Below are 27,308 nucleotides of genomic sequence, written 5' to 3'. Positions count from 1 at the left end.
CAAGTCCATCGGATTGAGGTAGCTCACCCAGTCGATGTAGTCGATCATGCCGTCATGTTCCACGTCGAGGGCTCGGAAGAGAGCGTCCAATTCTTCTTCAGAGAAAGTCGCACCAGCGCTCTTGATACCAGTTTTGAACGTCGGAAAGTCCACGAGGCGGTCAACATAGCTCTTCTTGGCGCGGCTCACTGGGCCATCCAACGAATGGAAGAGCAGTTGGGTTTCCACAAGAATGCTCGACATGCGCTGGAGAAGTTCAGGCTTGCCCATCGCAGTACACTTGATAGCGGTAAAACCTTGAGTCGGAGCGTCGTGAATAGCTTGAAGCGCAATTTTCATGTTGGCGTCGCACATCGCTTCATCTTCATAGTCGTAGGTACGGGCCTGCAATTCGTTGGAACTGACACCGTCCAGTTGGGTCTTTTTCTCAGCTTCGACATCGGCTTCGGCAGCATAGTCGAGGATAGCGCCGATGCCCGCGGATTCTAAGCGCTTAAGGGCAGGTTGAATATCACTTGCGTTTTCACCAGCGCAAAAGTGGCCAAAAAACGACTTCTTGAGAGCCCAGTCCGTGATGGATTTGCCCATAACTTTGTATGACGCATTGATCATGGCTTGACTGTTGCGAACAAGGAACGGAATCTGACAGGTTTGGAAGACAGCGTACGCACGAATCAATTCGGTCGTGGATTTCGCGGCAAATATACGTTCGGTCTGCGTGAACGAGAGCGTCGACGGCGCGGCATGTACCTTGTCTTGGGTCGTGGATGTCGATGCCGTGGTGGGAATAGTCGTGACCGTACTCAAGGAACGAGCGACCGGGGAGCGGCGCAGTGCAACACAGGCCGACGCGCGAAGCATGGAGACAAGGGCAAATTCAAAACTGAGCGCGATTTCCTTGGTCCGTGGATGAGCTTTGCGTTGAAGCTATATAAAGAGCCCTCCGGATACGACCGGGTTTCCGGATATCTGTACATTTTAATTCACACAATATACAAATTACCATATAGAATACACCGTAGTATATTATTGACAGTAGTGGGACGATCACTCCATTGCGTTGAAGTTGCGCCGTTCAAACCACGGAGGCAGGGCAATTTGTATGCTGCTCGGGAAAGCTCCCTCGTGGAATTCACGTGGCTCTGTGTGATGATGTTAGTACTCTTGTACTTGCAGAACCAACAACGTTTGAGGCGACGCATGCAGCAACGACGATCTCGCGCTCGCCGCCAACTGTACCAGCTGACGCAACCAGGCCAACACCATGGCGCTGGCGAGCGCAAGACAATGAGGCCATGAGTTTTCATGCTACGCATGCCCTCCTTCGTGTCGTTCGCCCCACCGCAGGTCAGGCGAGGTGGCGGCGTCCAGCAATCCAGGTGAAGCCAGTGCGATGATGTCGTCGTGCTTCAATCGAGGTCTCGATATTTTATCCAATCAAAGCGTAACTTACGCGTAACATGCACCCGACGATTCATTTCCACCAATCAAATATGCCAATTTGCCTATCCTGCATTATTTCAGCCAATCGAAACGAATGTTGTACACTCCTCAATAAATCGAGGTTTATGTTCGATACGTGGCACGATCTCCGTACAGACCAGTCGTGTCTTGCGGCTGGGCGTTTGCGTCGTCCGCGTGTGCTGCGAACGCAAGGACGACCTGCATGTTGGAAGCAAACTCCTTGTGGCCCTTCTTCGCATCCTTGAGCAGCTTGTCGATCTCCGCCTTCTTGATCACAAGTGGACGGTGGTGGTCCGTGTCCAAGAATGACGTGTGGAACCATAGGTGGCCAACTTCCTTTTGCTTGACCTTCAACATGACGAGAACTTCCCCAAAGAGCAGCACGCGCTTCTCCGGGCATTGAATCTGCGTAATCGAGGCAAGAATCAGCTATTTCACTTCTCGCGTTGATCGGACCTGCAGGGTTTCCGTGGGTTCGCCACTCGCGCTGTCGTCCACGTCGACTCGGGGTGTTCCCACGGCAGAAATATCGTACACCAACGACCGATCAAAGCCCACTTGCACCTCGACGCGGAGGTTGTCTGGATGAACATGCACGTCAGCATTCGACGATGCCAACTAGTTCGAGAGGGAGGCACGTTTTTACCCATCTTCCGATGCTTGGGGTAGAGCCCTGTGATGGTGACCGATGTCAAGACCACGTTGTTCACTTTGGGCAAGCTCAAATGCGGAAACACTTTGGGAAGGGCTGCCAAGGGCTGCAGCTGCTGCAACTCGGCCTCCACCGCCGCGATCATCGCGTCCCCGTCGATTGCGCCACTTCCACTGAGCGACGATGATGACAAAGATGATTGCGGCGACAACGTCGGTGAGTCAGTCAGCGACGGCTGCTGCCATTGTTTGTCCCATAGGTCTTGAAAATCCGCCCGGGTCATGCGAAGTTCGTGCTGGGCGGCCGTGTCAAATTGGTCAGCGTGGCACATCAAAGCAAAATACTCAATGAAGCGGCGCTGGCTTGGAATGGTCACGCCCTTACCAAACGAACTTAAGACTGCGCCGTCCTCTGGTGGCAAACGCAGCTACCTGCTGATTGAGCGACCGCGCGTTTCCATAAAAGTTCATCGCGCCTTGTGCCGTCACCCACTCGGAGCTGTATAACAAAAAGGCGCAGATCATGACCCCCGTTCGCCCCTAGCGAGCCCATCATCAGAGATGCGCACATTGCCCAGGTCTGGCCGCTCAGGCAATTACAGGACGTACTTTGCCTGCTTTGCAATGGATGGCTGCGACGTTGTCTGGGTGCTGGGCGAGCCATTCAAACTACCATCGGTCGGTTCAAGCCATTGTGCGTCGGAGGAAGCGTCGTACGATATCCTGGCACGCAGGAATGAGCAGCGATAGCGGCGGAGGGTTGTGATCGTCAAAGGGGTACTCGGCCACGCGGCTGTGGAATTTTTCCTTGCCGTAATGCCGCTCTGAGCACCTACAGGGACATTCAGTCGGGTGGAGGATCGGTCGGGAGCGGTTGATCGCGTACAAATTATACACCTTGTAGTGGTCTTTATGACGATGCTCAAAGCAGCTGAAGACGTCCTATGGCGACGTAAGCACTTCAAACAAGCAGCAAACTCGAATAGGGAACCTTGTAGTGGTTACGATACATGCCTTCGAGGTGTTCGGCGGGATAACCAAACGCAATGATCCGCGGCGTGACATCTGCTTTGCGATTCAAGTCAGGCGAAGGTAACCGCATGAACTTTGGCGTACACGTCATGTCCAAATCGAACCCGTCGTCGATGAAGCGACGCTTCTTCTTCGACACGAGCTTCTTCAACTGGAGTGTCATGACGGACGTCGACATGTTGGAGATCGCCGACTTTCGCGTTGGCGTGCCAGGCATACCCGTGTGAAAACAGTTCGACACAGCTCCCTTCGGACTCCCCACACCCGTCGTCACGATGTGCTGTGACGACGGCGTGTGCAGGTGGTGCTGCGATGACGACGCTTTGATGTTCATTGCTTGCTTTGTCGCCGGCGCTGTCCAAAAATGGGCGCCCCACTTCGCAAGTGCTCTGCTCCTTTGTCAAATCCAAAGTCTGTGCTATTTTTAGATTCTCGAATGAACACCTGTAAGCGATATAGCCAATCAAATTGGATGAATCTCCGAGAAACGATTTGGATTGGTCCTTCATTCAAGCGGCAACTGCTGTCCTGGAGTTTGCACACCACGAAAAGGCAAACGGCATCCACGTCGGGTGCTTGCAGCCGCCGTCCGTGGCTCCGCCAAGGTAGCAAACTCCGTCGCTGCGGTGCGCATATAGGGGGCATTGTGCAGCATAGCGTGCCGTGGCTCGATGTTACTTGCAATGGCTGCGAGACGCGTTGCTGGACACTATAACTTTAAGATCTCAATGTTGTCCTTGACGTGCTGGGCAAAGACCTTGGTCTTCCCCATGCCATTTCGCATCACCGTTGCCATGCGCTCCTTGACCACGTCCATGTCTGGCGCTAGCTGACGAAAGTTGTTGCTCAAGATGCCCTCTCGCAGTTTGAAGTCGAGTTTGAGTTTCTCTGTTCCAGACATCCGGGGCAACTCGTCATGGTTTGCAAGGGCTTTCGCCGCGTCGTCCCGCGACTTCTTGAGGGCTTGATGATATCGCTTCGCTCGAGCAGGCAACAGCCCCGCCTTTGATTGAAGTCGCCGGCACGCTTGGGTCAAGGCGCCAGTTGCAGGCAACTCTCGCAGGAGCGACTCCAGTTCACTAGTCCACCGTTCGATTTCGTGGGGTTTCATGATAGCTTCAGTCTGCAGGGGCTTCGCCAACCGGTTGTACGCATCCAAATGATCTTTGGCGCGTACCAAGTGACCTCGGGCGAGTACATATGCTTGGGTAAAGCAATCCCACCGCACCAAACAGTACGGAGCCACAACCAAGTCTGCCCCCCCGTAAAACTTGTCACTCCGGGCATCTTTCCGCCATTCCATGTCCTTCCATACAGCGGCCGCGGTTTGGGCCGCCAAATAATCGTGAAAGTGCCGGCGGGGCCGAGGGGGGCCTGGAGATGCTGCTGCCGGATCTTCCATCTTGACGTCGACGTCCTCTGGCAGAAGAATGTCCAACTCGACAGCGTATTCTCGGTCTTCTTTGGCCGTGACGCCATATCTATGAACACAAAAGGTCTGCGTGGTTGCCCAAACGATTTGACAGTACCGAGTCCCAAGGGGTATGCCAAACTTGTCTCGCACGGCCAAGACGGGGTGCATAACAGATTGCTTCGCCTTGTCCACTAGCACATCGAACGCATCGACGGCGGCCGACCGGTGCTGCGATAGCAAGGACGCAGTGTCGTCGGAGTACGCTGCCTGCACGCTTGGTGGTCAGCGGGCTGCGCACTTGTATCGAGTGACGACGGAACTTACGTCAAGCAGCTTGCCTCGTTTCGTGATCTTGAGCTCGTCAAACTTCTGAAAGCATTGCCACAACTTGGCGAGTCGTAGCAACGGCTTGGGCTCGGCCATGGCAAAGCTGAAGTATGCATACGCACGGATAACTTTGCGTGGTCGAGGTTGGTTGGTCTGGTGTCGGCTTCGCTCCACCAGTGCCACCATCTAGGTATGACAATGACGAAGCGCATCACCGATTGTGGCCGGGGCCAAGAAGGATACACCCACGTGCTGTTTGCAGTACCTTTTCGTCCCTGACAGCTTTGACAGCCTTCCGTGTTGCAATCCGCTCGTACTCTCGGCTCATGCGACGATTCACGAGCGCCGACTCGACGAGCACGGCACGTTTCCGACTCATGCTCTGCTGCAATGGATCGGCTAGCACGTCGTCGGGCACCTCGTTCGCGTGGCGTCTAATAGCCCGACACAATTTTGCATCAACGTCGATATGCAGTCAGTGCTGCGACATTTCCATGTCCATGGGAGATGTCGTCAAAATCTCGCCAACGCAACATGCTCTCTCCATCCACGGTACCTTAGGGCGACGTGGTGCAGCGGTGCCACGACAAAGTTGTGCTTGATGTACTGAGCCAACATCGCGGGAGTTTTCTCGTCGTGGATCGTGGCCACCGCCAACATCATGTACGTTGCAATGGACGACGCTCCCGTGGTCGGGTTCAATTTAAAGTCGAGCAGTGTTAGGTCGCCCCGCGTGACAGCTAACGTGCGGTCGGACGCGGCCAGCACAACTTCGTCCATCCAAAAGAGTCCTTGGCTAGCATCCATGCATGAGTTGATTTTCCCACAACACGACAGGTCGTACGTCGTTGGGAGGACGAGGTAGAACTGGCGGCCGCAGGCATGGTCCACGGTCGCGCCATCGTTGAACCGGTACAAGTCGTACAGGTACTTGACGGTGCTCGTGGCGTCGAGCTGCAACGTGACCACCTACGTGGACGAGGAGCAGTCAGGAGAGCTTGATCGTGGAGGTTGGATTACATTGCCGGCCGGCACCCTCTTGATCACGACAACGACAAACGATTGCTTCCTGTTTATCCATTTGTGAGCACTCGACATGCCATGGACCACGCCGTACTTTTCGCGGTGCTGTCGAATCGCATACTTGTCGATGAGCAGGTCGCGCCTCCACTTGGCCTCGGACGAGGTTACGATTTGAGCAGGCTGCGATGTCCATATCGATGGCGCTCCACCGCTCGTTTCACGACCATCTCGACGTCGCAATCCGTTTGGATTTGGTGTCAGTGGTGTCCTTTGTTCTGGAGTTGACGCCATCGTGGTATGCCGGCCATTATCAGGATCGTCACGCCCGGAGTAAAAGTTGGACGGGGGCTCCCAGCATCCTGGACACCCCTGCAACTGCGACGACTCGCACACAAGGCATTCCATGTCGCTGAATCGAGCATCCATGATCCGTCGCAACTCGACGACGGCGGCGTGTCGCGATCGCGGCGTCGGGCCGGTGGCTTCAAGGTCTGGTCCCATGTCGTCTTTCCCCCATTGAACCTCGCGCTTTCGAAATTCCATTCCAAGAAATACTGGCGAAATCGACGCGGCGTCATCGTGGTGGCACAGTGTGTAGCCGATGAACGCGGGGTGTGGTGCGTCATGACGGGTGGCGCCGTGAGGCCGCGCCATCGACGACGTTTTGGCCAAGGAATATCCGAAGAAGACGGGGGTAAAGCACGTCACAGAAGTCGGTGTAAGTGATCGAAACGATTGCGATTTGAATTCGTAGCCAGCGCTCGCAGGGTGTTCGTCGAATGGACTTACACAGTCGAGCTCAAACCGCTTGATCTGGAGCTCTATCGCGTGGAAACGTATTCGTTTGGAACAGAAGCATTCTTCGCGGGCGTACCTTCTTCGTTCGTCGTGTTGCGGTGCCACGCCTTGGATGCGTCTGCCTGGAGTTGCCTCCGCTTCGTCGCTTCGAGCAGAACTTTCTCGGCAGCGACTCGTCGTGCAGCTTGGTCCCGTTTTCTCCGTTTGTCTCGGGCCTTTTTCGTCTCGATAGGATCGAGGTGCTGGAGTTTCACGGGAAAGGTTGGGATGGTGAGATCGCCGCCGCTTTCGGCCATCATCTTTTGTGCCAGCAACTTTCGTTTCAGCATGTAACGGCACTGTGACTGCCATCCAACACGCAAAAGAAGTGATGGCTGCACGTGCTGCAGTTCCATGAGCGGGAACGACACTAGTGTGTGCGCATGCAAACGGTCGGTACGCTGCAGGCGAAGGTTATGGCAATTGAAAGGGCCGACGCGTTCAGTGGGTCGTGGTGGCAGCCTTCCAACAAACTCGAATCCATGGCCCCGACCCAACCAAGTATTCTTCATGAAACCTCTAGACGGGAGAGCCTCCACTCAACCTCCTTGTCACACCACAGTTGCTGTCGCACAAGCGCTGCCGCCTGCGCATCCATGGTGGCCTACATGTGATGCACCACGTCCCATCGCTGTCGACGCACGTTGTCCGTACGTGTCCAACGAGCCACGAGCTGACCCCCATGTCAACACAACGCTAGCAAGGACGTGGAGCACCTAACTATGTGCGCCGCCGTCATCGTCTCCGTGAACTGCCGCTGCAGGCATGCGGTGATGGCCTTGTGCCGCTTCGAGTTGGCTTTGTTGGTGCACCAACTCATCGCAGCGCAATTTTCATTGGCGCAAAATCCGGCCATCATCCAACGGTTTGGCAGCGAGGGGGTATACAAACATCAAGATAAAATACAACTAATTTCAAATTCCACTCAAAAATAGCGCTGGCCGCACGGTGCGCTCGGGATGGCGACAGGCATGTTGGCAGCGCCATGCACGGATGAAGGGTGCTGATGTAGCGATGCGTGATGTAGATGGAGATATCAAAGACATGTTTGGATCCGACTCGGAGTCGGAAGAAGAGACGTTCAAAGGTACGTCATGCATCAAACGACGACAGTGCTTGGACCTGTGTTAGGCTCGTCGTCCAACCCAAGTGCCGTGAATGAATCTGCGTCCGGGCTGTTTGGGTCGGATTCGGAATCGGACGCGGACGAACAGCCAAAGAAACTCAAGAAGGCAACACCTGCCCCCAAGAAGAAGTCGGCATCCAAACCCCCGAAACCAGCTCAGCGCAAACCACAACGAAGTGCAGCAGATGACGACGACGAAGACAGTCTGAAACCCCCACCGCGGGGCAAAGGTACATCCCATGGCGAATCTACCGCCAAGGAAGCATCTCGCTTCATGATGGTGTCCAGGGGACGAGTACGATTCCGGCGAAGAAGTCGTTCGTACCAAAGATGACGAAGCGTTCATCGACGACGAGGATGATCTGGGAGGCGTCTTGGACGAGTACAATCAGGAAAAACAGGTACGGCTGTGCAGTGACCGTTTGAGTTGATGCGATGGGGGTGTCCTATGGCGTCAGCGCTTCCACGACGAGCGACCGGATGAGGACGACGACGATGACGACGAGGGCGAACGGTACAGCCGCGGTGGTGGCGGCCGCGAGGACGATTACTTTGAGGAGACGCTCAAGTCGATGAAGTCGGGGCGTGGGCGAAGCAAAATGAAGCTGTCGCCGCAAGAAATCGAGTCCCTCGTGCAGGTGTGCCTCGACCTGCATCAACATGATTCACGCACACCTGGCATGTCCAGGAAGTGTTGTATAAAATGGACAAGGCGTACACGGACGACCAGATCTCGATCGAGGCCAAGGTCCCGGCATTTGAAAAGGTAAAATCCAGAGCCCATCGACCGCATCGACTCGGCTCTCCGCGTCATGGCGGCCGTCCTCTCTAGCTCAAGCTCGTGGATAAGCTCGCGATCTTGCTGCGCAAAGTGCAACTGCAGCTGCCCATGCTCGACTTCAACTTGCTCGAGGTAGGACGCATGTGTTGTTGTCTCGGCCGTCGCGGCAACCGCTTGCACGTCGAGTGCTCAGCGCACACTTGACCATGCCGTGTGAGCTGATGGGTGTGCGTGTGTGGTGATGGCTGGCGGCAGATCATCAAAAAGTGGATTCACCCCAAGGAGAACGGCGAACTGCCCAACTTGGGCCTTCGGACCAAGATTTTGGACATTGTGCAGCGCCTGCCGAGTACGACATGGATAACGATGGAATGCGCGCGTCGATGCCATGGTGGTGTGTGTGTGTGTAGTCGACAAGGAGCATTTGAAGCGCAGTGGATTTGGCAAAGTCATCATGATCCTGTGGAAGCACCCGGACGAGAGTCCCGAAAACAAGGAAGTGTGCCGGCAACTTATCGATCGGTGGAGTCGGAATGTCTTTTCGAAAACGTTGGACTTTTCCAAACTCGGAGAGCTCGAAGCCGAGAAGCGCGAAGCGAATGGCGGCGCGCTTTCGCGGCCGGACCGACGGTACGGGCCGTGAGCGACGTGTCATGGACTTGAACGGATGGGGGTAGACTGCCGTCGCGAGGCATGGAAGCCGTACGGAACAAGGGGTTTCTGAACAAGGCGGCCCCTACAGAAACGAGTGGCGGGTCGGAGCGCGTGCGCATGCCCGAGCAAATTCGAATTGACTTTACAATGCGACCGCAGCCAAAAGTGGACGCGACCCAGATCCCGTCGACGAAACTCGACCCCGAGTCCAAGAAGGCGCGACTGATGAAGCGCATGCAAGTGATTGCCCGACCTACAAAACGGGCGAAACGCGCGGTCAAGATGAGTATCGAAGGGCGAGGGCTTCAGTCGTAATTCACGTGGCATGATATACCCTCGTGCGACCGAGAAGCAGAGGACATCGATTCCGTCGACTCTGTTCCGAGAATGGTTTGTGTCGTCGTCGGCATCTTGCGCCTGCTTGGGCATTCATGCCACGCAGTGACGGCAAACGCGATGACAGACACACTCACACAACACAGTTCCCTCTAGTGTGCACACTTGTCCTTGAGGGCATGCCTGATGATGCATGATCCATGCATTCGTCGTCGACTCCCACCAGTCCTGCCGCCGCCGCCTTTCGATTCATTGGAATTTGAGCTCGTTGATTGGCCCATCTTGGACCAATGAAACGACGCTTCTATGGCATTGGTTGCGTTGACATTAATGACGAAAATGGCGACGCGGCAACCGACGGCGGCCGCGGCGAAAACGGCCCCACAGCGGCAGTCCAAAGTAGAAACTCTCGCGGAGTTCAAGCTGGCATTCCGAGAATACCTTGTACGTTGCTGGATGTTTGACAGGAATTCCTCATGTGCCCATGAATCTAGACGAAGACGCATGTTGCGTCTGCCGACGAAATGGATGCGCTCATGCACACGCTGGAGCAGCCACTGCCCGTGTGCTTTCGCTTGAACCTCGATGGCCTCGAGTCCGAACGGTGGGCGCGTCGCTGCCACGTGTCGCATCGTGGTTTTTCACGTCCGTGTGGCGCGCTGCAGGTTGAAGTCGCTGTTGTCCACCAAGTTCCAGTTTCCGCTCAACACGTACTTTTACAACAACGTGGCGGTCACTCCCCCTCAGTACGTCCTCACCGTCGATCCACCAACTCATGGAATCCCGCGCAGATCGATCCCGTGGTACCCACAAGCCAACACAGCTTGGCAAGTTGCGTGTGGCCGCGTCGCATTCTCCAAAGCTGGTATGTCGGCACGTTCCAGGATCATCTTTTCACGCATGTGCACATGCAGCCCACGAGCTAGGCCCAGTCCAAGATTTCCACAGGTGTCTCCTCGAACACACTGACTACGGCAACATCGACCGGCAAGAAGCGGTGAGCATGCTGCCTGTGCTACTGCTGGACGTGCAGTCGGGCCACCGCATTCTCGACATGTGTGCGTCTCCTGGCTCCAAGACGACGCAAATCCTGGACCTGATCCAGGACGGCATGGTCGTTGCCAACGACATGAACAAGAAGCGCGCGTACATGCTCGTGCATCGGTTGTCCCGCAACACGCTGCAGTCGGCGGTCGTCACGTGCGGCCCGGGCCAGTTGTTTCCGGGACTGTATACGTCAGACAACGACCGAGGGGTTTTGCAACCCACAAACGTGTTTGATCGTGTGCTGTGCGACGTCCCGTGCAGTGGCGACGGCACCCTTCGAAAGAGCCAAACGCTGTGGAAGGAATGGCACATTGGCCAGGGCTTGACATTGTTTCCAACGCAGTTGGCGCTCGCATTGCGTGGTGCTGCACTGGTAAAGGTCGGCGGTGTCATGGTGTACTCGACGTGTTCATTCAATCCAGTCGAGGACGAAGCGGTGCGTCCACACGGTTCAATCAACGTCAGGAAACAACTGACGTGTGTTTAAAGGTGGTGGCAGAATTGCTGCGGCGAAGCGATGGCGCTTTGGAAGTCGCCGACGTGTCGGGACAACTGCCTGGGTTGGTGTCGCGGCCTGGTCGAACCGCGTGGCCGGTCGGGTGGCGGTCCAAGTCCAAGAGCAGTGCCAAAGGCCACGTCATCACACGCGCACCACACACGAACGAGCTCCACCACTGGTTTGACGAGTACAACGACGTGCCTGCGCAGCTGCAAGGCGACCGCATCCTTCGATGCATGTTCCCTACATCCGACCCCACCATCCATGCCGCACTGCGCCGGTGCTTGCGCCTCGTGCCCACGGACGGCGACTCCGGCGGGTTTTTCATCGCGGTGCTGCGGAAGACCAGGGATCTTCCCGGTGGCGACCTCCAACAGGGGCTCCCCCCTCTCGACGAAGTGCAAGCTGGGGACCCTCCTCCAGGCTACGTTTGCAAGCTGTGCTCGAAACCTGGCCATTACATGAAACATTGTTCGTTGTTTGACACTGTGTACGAGCCGGACGAGCCAAGCGCCAAGAAGGCAAAGGTCCTTGAGGATGTTGAGGCTCCCGCAGTGGCGGTCAAGGAAGAGCCGTACCATCGCATCACGGATGCAGTGTGGGCGAAGCTCGAGGCGTTTTATGGACTGAAGGAGGACGCAGCATTCCGCGCGGCGCTATGGAGCCGGTCTGAATCGTCAGCCCAGATCAACTACATCCACCCCTCGATTGTCCAAGCGTGCATGGCTGGGGGCGACGCGCTCCAGGTATGTGTGCCATTCCGATTGTTGCATTGATGTGACTTGAGCAGATTGTGAACACGGGGATCAAAGTGTTTTCAAAAACGTCCGACGGGTTCTTCCGTCCCACGAGTGAAGGCCTCGCTGTGATCCGCCCGTATCTGACGAAACGCGTGCTCCACTTCACCCTGGACGACTTTCAACTGCTCGTCGCTCGCACCGACGCGGTGCCGTTCACTGCACTCACGCACGTCGACGGCCACAAATCGACACAGGCGCTGGCGGAACTGCCGCTTGGACCGGCCATCGGCGTCCTCCTGATGCCGCCGTCGATCCAAGGCACCCCCACTGCAACCACGACGTGGCCGCTGCTCCAAGATCGCCTGTTGTGTAATCTCTGGCTCGGCAAAGGGTCGTTCATGCCGCGGTTGTCGGCGCTCAAACGCGCGGAAATGTCCGACCTCTTGCGTGCATACTGTGGACAAGACGTCACAGCGTGATAATAATGTCGATGCACCAAAGCGGCGCCCATGGACCTTGTTCTGTTGTCCATCCGTTCACGGCCTGCCTGGTCTACCCAAACTCATCAGGAACTGGCGTGTGGCCTTGTATTCCCTACCTAAATTGTATGGGCACGGGATGAGTTGGATGTCTGCATGAGATTGAGCGCAGCAAAGTAGCTCTCGCTGGGTGCACCGTCACCACACTGCGCGCGAACGATGGACCTCGGCCATCCAACCAAACACAAAACCAGTGGTCGAGTTGGTTATGCAGTTGAAAGGCCCTACTCCTTGGGTCCTTGCTGCTCTGGTACAGCCGCGGCAAAGTGGACACGCGGGGGTTGGACTGCGGCGGCAGGGTCTGGCCGCCTGCGGCTGTGCACCGACTTCATGAGATAGTAGAACGAGTCCCGTCGATGGCTGCTTCCGTCGGTGGTCGGTGCGACGTCATCGGTCCCGCTCGTCACGATTGTTTTCAACACGCGGGAAAATTCGTGCCGAGGGATGCCAAAGTTGCGGCTGTCGCTGGCTTCTACCCACGACGCCATACAAAAGAGCGCTGCCACAATCACACAGACCACGACGACTCGACTAGGGGGTGCCACTTCATCCTTGGCTGGTCAAGAGGAAGAAGCAGCTTACTGGAACGACGCAGGTAGCGCGGCAGTGCTTGCGTGGTGAAGAACACTCACGTGGATGAAGTTGGCGACGAGGACGCCCATGACACCAGTGCCCCAACTGCCAACGATCTGTGACGGAAACCTGACGCCAACGAAAACGCGGGTGAACGCAATGATGAGCCCTGACACGACCATGAGCTAGAACCAGAGTGAGTTCGAAATGGTGAGTTGCCCCTCCATGAGAACGAGTGGACATTACCGCAATGGTGGTCGCCGAGACTGCGGGTGAGGTGAGTGCAGGGCCGATGACCACGATGACCATGTGGGAATCGACGGATGGAAACCCTTTTGTGTCCGGATCAGTACACGCATGCTCGTATAAGCTGTCGTCGTAGTCGATGGGCCGCTTGGCGTCGATCGAGTACTGCAGCACGACGACTGCGACGAGATTCCCAACGCATGTGTAAAAGTACGGAATGCCCAGGTCCGACACGATGTAGAAGAAGAAGATCCTACTCGCGCTCCCTGTCAGGAGCATGAAGCACGGCACGCACAGAGCCGTACCAGAGCAAGAGGGAGATGTCTTGGGTCCTGTACCGCGATACGAGAGTGTGGACGACGGCAGAGGCATTTGGATATACCTGCAAAGCAAGTCATCGCCATCGATGACTTCAAAAACATCAACATACCGACTTGCAATCATGCAGCCACCACACGATGTGAAAATCCAGCGCCAAGACGGGCTTCGAGACAAGCTGAGCTTCCAATGACGACGGCGGGTGGCCGCGCCGCTTCATGGCCGATCTTTCGCAGTGGGGCCACGTGATTGGTTGAACCGTCCATACAGTATCCAAGTAAATGCAAAAAGTCCTCGACACCGATGGCAGCGAGTGCGCACAGCATGCGCGGAGGAAGGATGGCGTGGGTAAACCAAGGCATCCAAGCCACACGGGGCAACTCCATTAGGACAACCCACTCGCTTCCGGGACGAGTGCGATGATGAGTTCCTCTGGTGTGTGTGTGGACGCGTGCCAGCCAAGGAGACAACGGACGACATCACGGGTCACGTTAAAATGGGTTAGCAACTACGTCAGGCAGTTGCTCGGTAAACTAGTCAGGGCAAACTATATATGTTGGGGGTCCGAAGCGCCACGCAGGGTGCAGTGGCAGCGATGACACGAGCAGGAGCATCGTGTTCCATCGCCACCGCCGTCCACACGGGCGGGCTAGACCGTTGAAAAGAGGGGGTAGCGTCAGGCTATTAGGCGAGCATCAACGTAGGCACACAAAGTCAAGTCACGCACAAAATCCTTAGTGCCGCAGCGTCTCGTCCACGAGCTACACAACCACCGTCGCGTGAGCTGATATCAATCGAATTTCGAGTGCATCCGACCTGTTTGGCCCACCCGGCAACATTCTGGGCTTGATCGTCGTTGATGCGGGACGTGTCCAGCAGCAGCGACTGAATAAACTGTTCTTTCAGCAGCACCTTGGCTTGGACACCGAGGATCGACGCAATGTCGCTACAACGAGCCGTGAGAATTCCGCGCAGCACAAAACGCACGCGCCATACCCTATTAAACCAGCGCACGTGGTGGTGACGCCGTTGCTGCGGTTCGTTTCGTTGGCGAGGAGGGCAATGAATTGGCCAATGCCTTGGAGCGCGGGCACCATCAGATGGCCCTTGCTGTGCGACGACAGCCCTTGCAAGATGCCTGTAAACGCTTCCAAGATGCTCTCGCGAAGTTGGTTCATGTAGTCGACTGCATCTTCGTCATCCACTTGGATCGCTACGCACGCTTGCGCGGCTTGGAGTAGCATTTCCACCACGTGTTGAAAGTACGGCTCAAACTCGCCTTCGATGGCGAGGCCAATGTCGCCAAACACGGCAATCACAGGGGGCTTCACGGTGCGGTTCAAGTTGGGGAAGCGCAAAATCACAAGCAGTTGGTTCACGATTTCAGGAATGTAAACATTCACGTCGGCCCCGAGGGCGCGGCACACGTCGCCGACGACGCCGACGGCCGACGCGCACACGGCATGCTCTTGGACGTTCGACAGGCCCGCAATCAAGACGGGGTAAAACTGCGTCATGTACTTCTTGAAATCCGACTCGATCGCGCCAGCCAGCGCCCCCGTGGCCAAAAACGCTTCTTCGCCTGACGTCGTGTGACCAGTGCTAAAGATGTTGAGGAGGCACTGCATGATGCGATCGGCAAACGGGCGAATGTCATTGTCGACGCGCTGGATCACAACCACGAGCACGTCACAGACACACGTGTAGAGGCCGTAAAACTCTTGGCCGTAGCTCGGGTTTGCCTTGTGCTTTTCAATGTTGACTTCAAGATGTTCGAGGATGCTTGTGAGGCGGCTCAAAATGTGCGGCGTCGCGTTGGGGGACCCGTGTTGAATCATCATGCCGAGGGCTTCAAACGCCGACACGCGGATGTTCTCCTCCGAAGAGAGCTGGCACGTCATCAAGCACTTGTCAAAGACGTGGCCAAAGTACGGGTCGAGCGGCGTCGTGCCTTCGTCAAGTTCGCTGAACGATTGGAAAATGTAGTGGATTGCATAGCACATGTGCGCGGCCACCTTGTTCTCTTGGTCCAAACCAGCCACAATCAGCTGCATGAGCGGCCCGAGGCAGCGCGCCATGACGACGCCGTGGATCTCGCAAATGCGCCCAATGGTCCACGCCGTTGTGTCGCGCACAAGCGGGTTCTGGTCATTCATGCACGTGATGAGCACGGGCATGGCATTCTCGACAATCGGCTGGATAGTTTGGTGCTGCGGGCCGTCCAAAATCGAGCCAAACGCCATGATTGCCGCTTCCTTTTGGTGCCAGTTGGTCGATTGAATGTTCGACGTGACAAATTGCATGACGGGGTTCACGATGGCGTCTTCGACAACTTGAGCAGCCAAAGTCAAGGTCGTGGCGCCAGCCATCGACAAGTTCCAAGTGTCGTCCTCGAACTGGTCCTCTTCTTGCTGGGTCAACGTGTTCAATAGCATGGGAACAAGCACCGGCAACACAGTTTCGACGTAGCGCTTCAAGTTTGCGGCAGCCACGGAGGCGTCGCCGTAGCGGGCTTCCTCCAGGAATTCAAGTTCGACGTCGCAGATGGACGACCAGAATTCGAGAGATTGGAGGCCCACCTCGGCCTGGTCGGATTGCACCGCCTTGAAAGTCAAATCGCACAGGACGCTCATGTACTCGCCGAGATACTCGTAGTACAGCGAGGCAATCGTGGCAATGCACTCAAACGCGCGCACGCGGACTTGGACGTCAGTGCATTGCGTCGCTTCGCACACCACCGTCATGATGTGGGTGCGCTCGGCGTCGCGACTAAAGTTCTCGTTGACGAATTCCAAGCTGTTGCGGAGGGCAATAACGGCAGACAGGCGAATCTTGTCGGGATTTTCCCTGCGGATGCCGTCGACGATCGCGGTCAGAATCTGGTTGGATTCCGACTCCTCCAATGAATCTTCATCGAGCCCTTCGCACAAGTACCCAAGCGTCTCGAGCGACGCGTGCTTGACAGAGTCGATACCGCTCGTCACGTTTTCCACCAAAATTCGCAACAAGTCGGGCCATTGCTTTTGAGGAACGTCAATCGAACCAATCTTGGCAACGACTTGGGCGGCAGTGTGGGCCGCGACGGTGTCTGGCGACTTCAGCGATGCCAATGCAAACTGCTTGATTGCGCCGCGGATGTCGTCAGCAAGGGAGTACCATTGTTGGATCTTCAGTTCTTGCAGCGCATAGTCCTTAGCGTCCAAGATGTTCTTCAGAAACAATCCAGCTTGTTGGCGACCGGGCGTTGGGAAGTCTTCGGCGGCAAGCGCTTGGGAAAGGGTGACCATGAGCTGCCCGGCATTTTCGTTCACAGCCTGGTTCAAGGCATCTTCTGCTTGCTTGCGGAGGTTTGCGTCGGGACTAGTTGTCGCGAGCAGTGCGTTTGGGATGTCCATGTGAGAGAGAGCTTGAACTGGAAGCGCGGCGCCAAGGGAGCGGTGGTTTGTATCCACCAAATGCAAGAATTAACTGGGGGAAACCTGTGACACAGCTTTCACCAGTTCTTTTTACACTTGGGTGTTGTATACTACCTATTTTTGAAGGGTTTTGACGGCGTTAAGAAGGTCAAGGTTTGGTTAGGTACGAATATTTATTATGGTGTTTATATGCTCCACTTCAAGTGCGCTTTATGGGACCCGCCAAAGAGTCCCGCCAAGAAGGGTCTACAAATAATGAGCAGGCGACCGGCATGGTGCGAGTGAGCGTTCGTTCCTTGCTTGTGGATGTGGTGAAACCCACTGTAATTACTCGTGCATACACTCAGTTGATATATGAAGCAGCCCAGAGCACGATGGACGCCCTTCAATGCAAACGCTGACACAGATTGATCCGGCCGAAAACATAGTCCATACTCCAGATAGAACCTTCTCACCCTTGTAATTCGTCAACCCCACTATAATTAAACAAAAGGATCGCAATTTCTTCAACGAGATTAGCAAACACCGCGAAAGACGAGGAAGGCGAGGTAGTCGTTCGCCATCTGCGCCATCCAGAAGAAGGCAGACACTCCGAGGAGAATCGAAATGGGCAGGGCTGGGAGCGCATTGAAATGACCCAGGAGATACATTGTGATGGCCAGGCCCTTCACCACGTGATCAACGATGTCAAAACATGAATCCGCGACAACGTACCACGATAACACACAAAAAGCACGCAATGAACGCCCCAAAGCTTGTCATGGCAGCCCGAGCGACGAGAACACTGTAGAAGATAAAGTCGCCCAGGCCCAACTTGATCGTTTCTTTCTCCTCTACACGAGTCGTCACGTCAAGCGAAACACCTCGTCTCGGTCAGGCACGTACGAGTGTCGAGGTCGGGCATCGGCGTCCCATCAAACACCTCCGCGTACGACGGGTACGATCGATTGCTTCGGATGTACGACACGTTGTACTTGGTGTAGAGCAATTGCCAGCACTCTTGCTGCTTATGGAGGTACTGCTTGGCGACAGTCGCAACATGGTCGGAGTGGGGTGAATTGTAGTCGCGGCAGAACTCGAGCAGTTGATTTTCAAACACAACTTGCTGGCGAGCAAGGTTTGTGGAGGCCCCAGCCACTGGAATCGCGTACACTATGGGGGCAGTCTGCGATGTGTACAGTGGCGCCTTGTACACTCCGGCGCCATGAGCAGCCTGGAGGTTGTGGGCCGTATAGAAAGAACCATTGGTGTAGTTGGGACTGTTTTTGTGAGTTGCCTTGATCTCGGCTTCATACAGCAGCCCTGGCATTGGACGCCCTTCACTGTGTATCAAGTTGACCTGCGAGGAACGTTGGAAACGGGTCGTGCATGCAGACGCCTTACGAGGCAGCGCAACGGCCCGCATGGTGTCAGCACCGCAAAGAGGTCCCAGAAGGCCAAGCCGCACAGGATAGCCCACGTGCTCCACTACGTGTCGATGGTTCAAGTTCAAATGCGACTGTGACGAGGCCGTGCCATGGCCACCAAACTGACCGACGGTAATTGGCACAACTGCCACGACATGATGACGCTTGTCACCACCAAGTAGGCACGGCCGACGTCCGGTGACACGCCCTAGTTCGAGACAGTATGTAATCAGCGCAGAGGAGCGGAGAAAGCCCAGCTGGCAAGCTCGCGAGGGACATGCCGTACCTTTTGGTAAAAGATGCTCAATGTTCCCACAATCGCAAAGTTGTACATGACAAAAGTCATGGATATGGCGTCGACGTGCCAGAGGAGACGTTCACACACGATTTTTTCCGCCAGCACGCTCCCCACGAGACCGAGAAGGGTCGCGGACGACGCCATCAAGTACCCTTGCAAACCCTGATGGGACCATTGGTGAGCAGAAACGGGACAGTGGCCATTCATTTAAGTATTGGAGACGTACCCCCATGCAGTTGACCTTGTACATGAGGACCACCGCGAATGTAACTATCGCAATAAAAAAGATGATGACGAGCGCGTTCGTCAGAGCTTCCATGACTTTTGTGCTCGTGCTTTCTATCGACTCGTCGATGTCTTTGTAATAGAGGTATCGGCTACGCTATGTAGGTCGGTGACATGGCCATGGTATGAACCACGCACCTCATAGAGCGTTCGGCATCAGGATCACGCATGCTCACGGCTACAATACTCGCGAGAACCATGGTCACCTGAACTGGCCACAGCACAGCCAAAAACGAGTTGAGCTGCGTGACGACGGTGCCCAAACTCAGACCGTAACCGAGTGAAAACGACGACGACGGACTGTCTTTGGGAGGTGGGTGATGGTGCGGTGCCAAGAGCGGCTCGTCGAACGTGGTTTTACTACAACGCACATGTGACGGCGACACAGGGAGCGGGCTCCGCGACTTACAATGCTTCGGTCGCCATGGCCGCGGCGCTAAAATCGAAACAATACCTCGCCGGCAAATCTCGAACGAAAGTAATCCGATTGGTGGCAGTTACACGTCCGGATAAGACAGATTATCCGGATAGCGTCGAACAGCTATCCTTCGACTCGATGGCAAAGGCGGCGGCGGCCAAGCTGCTTGAAGTCGACGATATCGACGTTCTTCTCGCCGACAACAACGTGCGCAGCGCCACGGGCATCACCGAGACAGAGGTGAGGTACCCTGCCTCTGCAAGCAGCGTCGCGGTGCTCAACAAGAAAATGCGCGAGTTGGAGGTGTGTTACCATCGCACGCGGCTCCACCTTGAGCGCGCCACGCAAGAGGTAAGCACAGTGACGGCGATGACTCCAGTACATTCGAAGGAGTGGAGCTACATGAGCTTGTACAGACCGAAGGCGTCCAGAAAGAGATTCGTAAATTGCGAACTGACAAACTCCGCCTCGAGAAGGACGTGCAAAAGAAGACAGCACTGGTACTCGCCATTCGTGTTCACAAACACTTCGTTATACAATTGACAAGCCATATAGTTGGAACGAGTGGCGGCAGAGAAGAAGCTAGCCGAAGCCCAGGCGATTGCAAACAGAGACTATGCCAAGCGGGTCGAGCAAACAGTTGCGATGGGCACACGCGGCCACGTAGGCGCATACACCCCACGTTCAGAACGACGCTGCTTTGTGTGATATGTGCCTTACTAGAGTGCTGTTACGAAACACGCAGAGCTACTTGGTCGAATTCGAGAGTTGGAAGCTCAAAATGGAGAGCAGAGAGAATTGATCTCTGAAAAGGTAGCGTCGATTGGGATTTTCCAGCGTAGTAATTGACGCTGACGGGTCCATTGGCAACCATTGCCCGTTTGTGATTAGGATGCTGTGACACAAGATGCGCTGGCAAAGATAGGCATTCTGAAGCGGTCGCTGGAGGAAAGTGCCAAACCAAGATCTTATCTCGTTTAGGACTTCAATCTTTGATCTGACCACGTATGCATGTAGATTCGAATTCGAGACATCGGTCTCGATGGGAATGTGCACAACGGGTTAATTTACGAGATCGCTAGACTTCAAGAGACCAACGCAAGCTTGACCATGCAAGTCGCAGCAGAGGCCGACCACGTGACAGAGCTCCAAGTGCGCTGGATAATGCACTCCACAATCGCTGACAGTTCGTTAGGCCGCCCTTGACGCGAAAGACCTCGAACTGCATACTGCAGAGGCCGTCCATGTGGCGTCCGAGCGAGCGCTCGCTGAGTGCGAGGCTCGTGTGGCCAAAGGCATGGAAGAACTGCACGCTCTGCAAACCAGTTGTACCAACATGTCCGACGAAAAACGCATGCTGCTGGGCTACGTTCAGGTTTGTTTCTAACTGTGTTGAGCGTCAGAGAGGTCGGCATGAGTAGGAACAAGCCGAGAAGCTGCTGCAAGCAGAGGCCGCCGTCAACAAACTTCAATCAAATCACAAACAAGCGATCCACGGACTCGAAGCTCAACTGCAAGCGCAAGTAGAGCGCATCGAGAGTGGCAAAGCGGCCGAATTGGCGAGTCAAATCGCGTACGACAAACTCCTTCAGGTTGGCTCGCAAACATCGAACTTGCAAAACGACTCGGGAGCATTTTGAAAATCAACATGACATTAGGCGTATCAAATTACGCAAGACACTCTGGTCCACGAACGATGTGGCGGCGAAGCATTGCGTGGGCTCTTGCAAGAGAAAGCGTCGGAGTTGGAGCACGTGCAACACGAGGTTGAACACCTATAGATACGAAATCGAATCTCATCACAGAGTGACCATAGCTTCATGAGGCTCGCAGCGACGCGCAAACGTGGCAGGCTCGGGCGCAAGATCTTGAGCGCAGCTGCGCGACCTTGACCACCGACGCCATGGGCTTGAAAGATACGATTCGTGTACGTGTTGTGCAGTGTTTAAGGCGATGCTTTTGAGGACCTTTACATGCACGAGTAGTCTTTGCAACGCCGGGTGGTTGAGTTGGAAACGATGGTGGCACAGCATGGTCGTGTCGCGGACGAGCTCAAGGCAACGATGGCCCAAGCAGCAGCCGATGTGGATGCGATCACAAGAGAGGTACAGTCAAGAGTTCTTGGAGGAGGGGATTTCTCAATGGAAGGCGTCTAGCGCAACGAAGTAGCGAGGTCGATGAACGAAGCGGTGACGATCAGTGCGGCGGCCATGGAAGAGCAACAAGCGATGGCCGCGACGATGGCAGTGCAGCAACACCAACTGGAGCACCTCAAGCAGTCGAAGCAACTGTTGCAAAATGCCATGTTGGAGCAGTTGGCGGCCGTGCGCAAGCAGTTGCAAATGGAGCGGATTGCCCGACTCACAGCCGAGAGTCGCCGCGGCGATGGAATGGCTCGAGCTTCCCAACCCGTGTTGAGCAAAGATGAACTGGACCAACAGACTCTATTCGCCAGTCATCGTAAAGGTCCCGACACAATGGAACCCCGAGACATTGCAACTCACGTTCCTCGGCCCCAACCACAGCCGCCACTTCCATCTCTCTCCAATGCAGCTTCCTCAACGAACGAGAACATGCCGTCGTGCCCACATGTCGGTGCCGCGCATGATGATGCCTTGACACTCGTTGACTTGGCTGGAGCAACCGGACCAACCGCACACGACAAGCTGGCCTAAAAGAAGTGTAGCATGGGATTGATTAACAGTATAAATATGCTCGCCCGGCAGAGAGCCCACGCTAGCAAAGGCTACTTGGCATGGCCGACTTGTGGCACCGAGTCGGGACGGTTGAGTTGCCACTGCACGTCCGACACGATGGTAGCGGTCACGTCGACATGCAGGTACCCCGCGTGCTTGCTTCCCCACGTGAGAGGAATGTCAAACTGCCTCGTCGTGCTGAGGTCAGCTTCGGAGATCGCAAGCACCCCTTGGCCCCCGTCTCCTCGACTGCCGTCAATTTTGACAACAATGTGGTAGAGTGGCGACACGTGGGACACAGCCGTGTGCGACAGCCCGCGCGCTTGCGCTTCGGTCCACGCAACTTCAGTCGTGAAGGCACTGGATTTGGGCGGTAGAGGCCGGCGACGTGCCGGATGCAGGCGATTTCCGCGAGTGCAGGCAAAAGATGGGTGTTCTCCGTCGTGTCGAAGCATTGTCGGGGGGTGATGCGGCACCTAGTACATACGGCTCGTCAGATGCACACACGCACGACGCGATAACAACGAAACCTGACGCTGCATGAGACCATCCATGACCGGAATTGGAAAAATAATCGATATCTTGATGGGGTCCGCGGCATGAATTCCTTCGACGCATCCATGAATGGGTCAGGATGTAGGCACATATACTCGACATACCGAGCATGTCGTCCGAGTCGACTTCATCCGCGACGCAGGCCGCGCACTTGACGTCGTTGGGTCGGGCAAACGTTGGAAACGGGATCAACGTCCCGTTGTGCATCATCTGAAACCGGTGGGACACTTTTGCCGGGGTCGACAACGGACGACACGTGCACGGCTCTTTGCAAAACGATCGACGAGTCGTCATGCACATCGAGTACGATTGCACGGACGGGACGCGAACTTGCGAGCTCGGCTGCCACAAGTTGACGTCCAAGTTGTGCAGGTCAATGCGGAATTGCCGCATCGCGGGAACCGTTGGTTCCATGGCGGGATGACGCATCTGCGACACCATCGTTGGCCCATCCCATGCGCATGTAACAACCAGGGGGATGATGGTCCACGCGACGTACTCCGAGGGGCGACGATGACGACAGGCGGTGATGCCGCCGGTGGGTGAACCCATCGAGGCGATTCACTTCAAGTCGGTAAGATCCACAAATCGGTTTGTGGTTTGAAGACACGACGTCTTCGCAGATGCCGTACGACACGTTTGTGAAGCGGTCCTGGTTGGATTATAGCACCAGCATGTGGCACGGACGACAGTGAATAATGGCAGGGGAACGCTGGCTTACCGTCACACCGGGCATCGAGTGGTGCAGTATTCGATCGACGTAACTCGGGGCCACGTGGTCGGTCAAGGTAAAGAGGTTGGGCAGGTCCTCGACGGCTTTGGGGTTGTACGCGGCAGCGACCCCAATGGACCGTGGGTGCGATGGTAGAAACGTGATCGGGGGCTCTTTGAAGCCACAGAAAATCTACGCCATGCCACACGTTGGTCAGGCCATCAGCTTCAAATGGAGCGGTTGGGTCTACATCATTGGCTTCCATCAACCGGAGCAAGTTGTCGCACTCGGCAAGATCTGTCCATGCCGTTTCGGCCTCTTCGGCGGCGTCTACAATGTCTGCGCAAAAGTTTTTCGGTGTGTGGTGTCGTGACTGGTTTGCTGGTGATGGCAAGTGTTCCTTCCAAAACCAATCGTCATCGGCATCCTCGGCCAAAACATCCACAACAGCGTGGTCAATATCGTCCGAACTGGCGTCGCTCGGACTGCGGTCGTCGCAGTTGTCGATGACGCTCGATGCGGATGGAGTCAAGGCCCTGGCGTCTCCATGACTCGTCAAGGCGGCGGCGTCCAGGATCGCAACACGGCTTTGGGCCAAGTAAGCACTTTCGACGCGATCAAGAAGGTGTTGCGGGTGGATTTTCCCCACACCAAAATGGAAACTGCCCCCGAGGATTGTATGCTGGCAGTGATGCGGAAACTCCTGCGATGCGTCAAACGATTGCATGAGGTGCATTGCGTCTTGGACTTTGCGGGTCAGTGAGTGGTCCTGCACTCGATGGTCAGCACTCAAACGACGAAGCCCAGGCAAATCGTACGTCCGAAAATGGTTTGAGCCCACATGTAGCGACAGCCAACGACGCATCGAAGAGGCGCAGCGCGACGGCGGCCACTTGTCTCGACGAGCTCTTTAGCGCCATCTACAGCACAAAGTCGTGGCTGTGTCGTGCTCACCCGTCGACGAAAGCAAACGAGTAAGACTACCTCGTCGACGACAACGTTGCCAAGCGCAATGTCGGCTGACTTGGCAAACACGAGCTGGACGACGGACGCGCCATCCATGGACGGAAGGAGGCGGCGGCTGTGCGTGATCGCCACCGCTTGAAAGTCAGCAAATGGAGCGAGGCGCTGGAGGTGGCGGACAATGGCTTGCTTAGCGTCGTCGACATCAATGCAGTTCTGGAGGCCCACGACATACAGGTCGTGGTCAGGAGGGAGCCACTGCGGCAGGTGCGACGCGGGAAAGTACAGCTTGCACAAATCGTACGCCGTGACAAAGAGACGCATGTGGCCCATGCTGCGGCATTGCTCAAGAGTTGACGTGCCACAACCTTCGTGGTTGGAAGGCGATGACGACGGGTGGAATGTCAGCAAGTACGCGTCTTGATCGGAAAAGCAGGCAGCAGCACCTCCATACAAGACAGCCAGACCACATCCTACGAAAGCAACGATTAGCCTGCATGAAGAGCTGTGATAAACCGGGGACATGCGGAGGCTTCGTCGGCACCTTCCAGAGGGGACAGGACGTGGTGCAGCCCGAAGAGAGCGCCATGCACTGCGGGGGACGATGGTGATATCATGTCAAATGCGTCGAGAGCTACGAACAGGGAATGTTCAGTCACGTCGCCTACTGGGACGCAAGTACCCAAAATTGTCGCGTCAATAGCTCGGTACAGCACAAAATATACCAAATACACCATGAGGACCCGGGCAAGATGGTGGAATGCCGCAACGTTTTTCGTTTTTTTCCTACCACACGGCAGTACATGCGTGAGTGATTGGAGATCGATCGAGTTGTAAACGATGTGGGCGACGTACGGACGGAACAGGACCGCAACGACGGCCATTTTCAGCAGCACGAGAGTGAGGATGAGCCAAAGGGCATGACACATGACGAGAACCGATCTGGACGATGCGATCGTGAAGGTCGTGTCATTGTAAGCAGGGCATTGGCCTGGAAGGAGTGGACAACGTGATGACTCGACAAATGGTTTCGTCACGCACTGACGAAAGGGCCGAGGCTGAAAACGACACCGAAAAACACAGACACGCTTTGGAAGATGCGAAAGTGTTGGCTCACGCGACGTAGGTCCATGCCGCGTAAGATCCACAGGTGCACGTGGTAGACTATGACGCATTGCCAGAGCAAGGACGCGAGGAACGACGCTTGGAGTGCTGGGGTGAATATTCCGTCAGTTGCATAGGACGCGCATATGGGGCAAGGCTGAACGCGTGTAAATACCTGCAATGAGAACCTGCGCAAAGAACTCCTTCCTGTCGCTGCAGCCGTGCTTCGAATAATGTCCAGAGTAAGTTGATACCGGGCGAGTATCGCGAGTGTCCAACATCGTCGAAGCAGGCACAGAGCACTTCAAACCCTCCACCACAATGCGCACAGCATGCCTTGGTAGGTTCAACCACGCGAGTACATGCACCAATTGGGACACCGTGTCGACGAATTCACGTCGTGCACGTTGGGACCGATAGCTCACAATGATGTACCCGCAACAGAGGACAGACACGCACGAACATACGATGGCAACGCTTCTCTCCAACACATACTGGGCACTTTCCGCTCCGTCGCTAGAGTTGCTCATGCTCACGAGGTTGGTTGGAGATGTGTCGGAGGCCGCGGTGGCGGTGCACTACTGCGTCGCATATGTACACACGAGCTTCCTCACCTTTGAAACCTTATATGCACCTGTTTCTTAACCAATCTGGGACCGAAATATCAAAACAAAGAGGCGACCTGCCCTGTATATATTCTCGTCCATGATATTTTGGTTTTCATGAATATTTCCATTTGCTTGGTACATTTTTATCGCCACCGCCTTTTTCGTTTTTCACAGGGGACACAAGGCCAATTCTGATTGGTTCGACGGTTTGAGTGAACACCTGGCCGTGTTTATTCTTCAATTACAGGGTGAAACACGTGGGTGGAATGCTGGGGCTGAAACTTGCCAAGAAGCCAGATATAAATTCCTGACGTCCGAAAAATTACACCGGCCATTTTCAACTTGGCGATAAAACCTCTTGGATAATTCGGGTCAAGAGAATTTTTTCATCCCATTTTCTCATCACCGTGGTAGGAAAGCTCGGCTGTGATGTGCGCGGGCTGCTGTCCCCACCGGACAGTGGCTTTCACATGACGTACCCACTGGCGTGGAGCGAGCTAGGCGGCGACAACGGAGTGAGTCGCCACCGTTGTCAACATCGACAGAAACGAGTAAGCCGCGGATGAAAGTGCAACTCGGCTAATTGCGGGCAAAATGTCATCCTACGTCCATATTACCGAGAGGACCCTATACCAACCACACGACTCCGCCGAGGCTGAGGTACGCGTCCACCTTGGCAAAAGCTTATCCTGCCAGGTTACCGTGCGTGCGCGATCGCACCCGCCGGAGATAAGTAGGTCCTATGCGCAATCGGCCGTGGCGCCAGTACACACCGGGCCTTGCTCCGAGTTGAGGCGATTTCGGGACAGGATGTTCCACCGGAATCTGCGAAAAATCGACTTGCCGAGAACGGCACAGTTGGAGGCAGACAACCCGACAAATCGGGTGGCGCGCACTGCGCTTTGTTGAACGTAGTCGCGGCCCCCGCCTGTGCCCTTGTCGCCCAGATTTTGGTGGCCACGTGCTTTCACAGGTGCCACCGTCTACAGCCGCTGCCACAACACATGATACATAAACCCGCCGAGTTATCAGGATCGGGCGACCCGTTGTGCCACCCTTGGCACTTCTGGCTTTGGTCGATTACCCGACGTATTCACCTCAGTACCCGGTATATGACACTCATCTACCCGCTCTCATTCCTCCGGCACAAAGATACACCCACGGGATGTGCCCCAAAGTTGAAGATCCAACGTATATACATGCCCCCAGGACGGATCTACCATTGACACGAGATCTTGTC

General features: G+C 55.5%; 11 protein-coding genes across 18 annotated transcripts in view; 4 read left to right on the top strand and 7 right to left on the bottom strand.

Moving 5' to 3' along the window:
• H310_00099 (hypothetical protein) overlaps positions 1–861 on the bottom strand; it is a gene marked incomplete at both ends in the record, with an annotated part of 2,634 nt that extends 1,773 nt beyond the window's left edge. Inside the window, one exon of the mRNA XM_008862735.1 lies at positions 28–861. Coding sequence (XP_008860957.1) covers positions 28–861 — 834 coding nt within the window. The remainder of the gene's footprint in view (positions 1–27) is intronic.
• Positions 862–1,494: 633 nt separating this feature from the next.
• On the bottom strand, positions 1,495–3,525 carry H310_00098. 2 transcript variants are annotated; one of them, XM_008862733.1, is made up of 9 exons: positions 3,232–3,525; positions 3,107–3,180; positions 3,002–3,057; positions 2,833–2,947; positions 2,725–2,784; positions 2,548–2,655; positions 2,111–2,495; positions 1,921–2,045; positions 1,495–1,869 (listed from the first exon to the last, which is right to left on the bottom strand). In XM_008862733.1, exons 1-9 carry the CDS (start codon positions 3,479–3,481, stop codon positions 1,567–1,569), a joined length of 1,476 nt encoding a protein of 491 aa, XP_008860955.1. In that variant the 5' UTR covers positions 3,482–3,525; the 3' UTR covers positions 1,495–1,566. The 2 variants fall into 2 exon arrangements, with proteins under 2 accessions (XP_008860955.1, XP_008860956.1); XM_008862734.1 differs by having other exon boundaries at positions 1,921–2,495.
• Positions 3,526–3,788: 263 nt separating this feature from the next.
• H310_00097 (hypothetical protein) lies at positions 3,789–7,038 on the bottom strand (the record flags this gene model as incomplete). The annotated part of the gene is made up of 9 exons (XM_008862732.1): positions 3,789–4,628; positions 4,677–4,828; positions 4,886–5,074; positions 5,154–5,322; positions 5,445–5,684; positions 5,733–5,857; positions 5,909–5,957; positions 6,006–6,732; positions 6,786–7,038. The coding sequence occupies 9 exons, from the start codon at positions 7,036–7,038 to the stop codon at positions 3,857–3,859; spliced, it is 2,676 nt and encodes an 891-aa protein (XP_008860954.1). The 3' UTR covers positions 3,789–3,856.
• Positions 7,039–7,667: 629 nt separating this feature from the next.
• H310_00096 (hypothetical protein) lies at positions 7,668–9,730 on the top strand. Its single transcript, XM_008862731.1, has 10 exons — positions 7,668–7,717; positions 7,776–7,835; positions 7,880–8,104; positions 8,163–8,275; positions 8,333–8,512; positions 8,563–8,640; positions 8,707–8,787; positions 8,911–9,004; positions 9,066–9,285; positions 9,333–9,730. Exons 1-10 carry the CDS (start codon positions 7,708–7,710, stop codon positions 9,622–9,624), a joined length of 1,353 nt encoding a protein of 450 aa, XP_008860953.1. The 5' UTR covers positions 7,668–7,707; the 3' UTR covers positions 9,625–9,730.
• A 237-nt stretch (positions 9,731–9,967) lies between these two features.
• On the top strand, positions 9,968–12,551 carry H310_00095 (hypothetical protein). The gene is made up of 7 exons (XM_008862730.1): positions 9,968–10,089; positions 10,140–10,249; positions 10,311–10,391; positions 10,437–10,510; positions 10,560–11,128; positions 11,182–11,937; positions 11,982–12,551. The coding sequence occupies exons 1-7, from the start codon at positions 9,976–9,978 to the stop codon at positions 12,408–12,410; spliced, it is 2,133 nt and encodes a 710-aa protein (XP_008860952.1). The 5' UTR covers positions 9,968–9,975; the 3' UTR covers positions 12,411–12,551.
• A 63-nt stretch (positions 12,552–12,614) lies between these two features.
• H310_00094 lies at positions 12,615–13,949 on the bottom strand. 2 transcript variants are annotated; one of them, XM_008862728.1, is made up of 5 exons: positions 13,720–13,949; positions 13,595–13,671; positions 13,290–13,542; positions 13,053–13,228; positions 12,615–13,001 (listed from the first exon to the last, which is right to left on the bottom strand). In XM_008862728.1, exons 1-5 carry the CDS (start codon positions 13,825–13,827, stop codon positions 12,695–12,697), a joined length of 921 nt encoding a protein of 306 aa, XP_008860950.1. In that variant the 5' UTR covers positions 13,828–13,949; the 3' UTR covers positions 12,615–12,694. The 2 variants fall into 2 exon arrangements, with proteins under 2 accessions (XP_008860950.1, XP_008860951.1); XM_008862729.1 differs by lacking the exons at positions 13,595–13,671; positions 13,720–13,949 and having other exon boundaries at positions 13,290–13,591.
• Positions 13,950–14,002: 53 nt separating this feature from the next.
• On the bottom strand, positions 14,003–17,089 carry H310_00093 (hypothetical protein). Its single transcript, XM_008862727.1, has 3 exons — positions 14,604–17,089; positions 14,424–14,553; positions 14,003–14,368 (listed from the first exon to the last, which is right to left on the bottom strand). The coding sequence occupies exons 1-3, from the start codon at positions 17,000–17,002 to the stop codon at positions 14,342–14,344; spliced, it is 2,556 nt and encodes an 851-aa protein (XP_008860949.1). The 5' UTR covers positions 17,003–17,089; the 3' UTR covers positions 14,003–14,341.
• A 391-nt stretch (positions 17,090–17,480) lies between these two features.
• Positions 17,481–19,477, bottom strand: H310_00092. 2 transcript variants are annotated; one of them, XM_008862725.1, is made up of 9 exons: positions 19,422–19,477; positions 19,151–19,372; positions 18,954–19,104; positions 18,716–18,889; positions 18,557–18,637; positions 18,407–18,490; positions 17,909–18,362; positions 17,738–17,856; positions 17,481–17,688 (listed from the first exon to the last, which is right to left on the bottom strand). In XM_008862725.1, the coding sequence occupies exons 1-9, from the start codon at positions 19,436–19,438 to the stop codon at positions 17,539–17,541; spliced, it is 1,452 nt and encodes a 483-aa protein (XP_008860947.1). In that variant the 5' UTR covers positions 19,439–19,477; the 3' UTR covers positions 17,481–17,538. The 2 variants fall into 2 exon arrangements, with proteins under 2 accessions (XP_008860947.1, XP_008860948.1); XM_008862726.1 differs by having other exon boundaries at positions 17,481–17,856.
• An 88-nt stretch (positions 19,478–19,565) lies between these two features.
• On the top strand, positions 19,566–20,195 carry H310_00091 (hypothetical protein). The gene is made up of 3 exons (XM_008862724.1): positions 19,566–19,781; positions 19,847–19,930; positions 19,986–20,195. The coding sequence occupies exons 1-3, from the start codon at positions 19,569–19,571 to the stop codon at positions 20,136–20,138; spliced, it is 450 nt and encodes a 149-aa protein (XP_008860946.1). The 5' UTR covers positions 19,566–19,568; the 3' UTR covers positions 20,139–20,195.
• A 1,412-nt stretch (positions 20,196–21,607) lies between these two features.
• Positions 21,608–22,105, top strand: H310_00090 (hypothetical protein; the record flags this gene model as incomplete). The annotated part of the gene is made up of 1 exon (XM_008862723.1): positions 21,608–22,105. The coding sequence occupies one exon, from the start codon at positions 21,608–21,610 to the stop codon at positions 22,103–22,105; it is 498 nt and encodes a 165-aa protein (XP_008860945.1).
• Positions 21,950–26,065, bottom strand: H310_00089 (hypothetical protein). Of its 5 annotated transcripts, XM_008862718.1 has the most exons (13): positions 25,636–26,065; positions 25,398–25,568; positions 25,212–25,347; positions 25,039–25,142; positions 24,901–24,990; positions 24,378–24,829; positions 24,212–24,313; positions 23,644–24,162; positions 23,403–23,585; positions 23,181–23,333; positions 22,786–23,110; positions 22,657–22,733; positions 21,950–22,602 (listed from the first exon to the last, which is right to left on the bottom strand). In XM_008862718.1, the coding sequence occupies exons 1-13, from the start codon at positions 25,988–25,990 to the stop codon at positions 22,177–22,179; spliced, it is 3,093 nt and encodes a 1,030-aa protein (XP_008860940.1). In that variant the 5' UTR covers positions 25,991–26,065; the 3' UTR covers positions 21,950–22,176. The 5 variants fall into 5 exon arrangements, with proteins under 5 accessions (XP_008860940.1, XP_008860944.1, XP_008860943.1 ...); XM_008862722.1 differs by having other exon boundaries at positions 25,398–26,065; XM_008862721.1 differs by having other exon boundaries at positions 25,212–25,568.
• Between the last annotated feature and the right edge of the window lie 1,243 nt (positions 26,066–27,308).

This window comes from Aphanomyces invadans, assembly GCF_000520115.1.
Source record: "Aphanomyces invadans strain NJM9701 unplaced genomic scaffold supercont1.1, whole genome shotgun sequence".
NCBI lineage: Eukaryota > Oomycota > Saprolegniomycetes > Saprolegniales > Verrucalvaceae > Aphanomyces > Aphanomyces invadans.
Note: the sequence above shows the minus strand (reverse complement) of the source record. Positions and strands in the feature narration are given on the sequence as shown.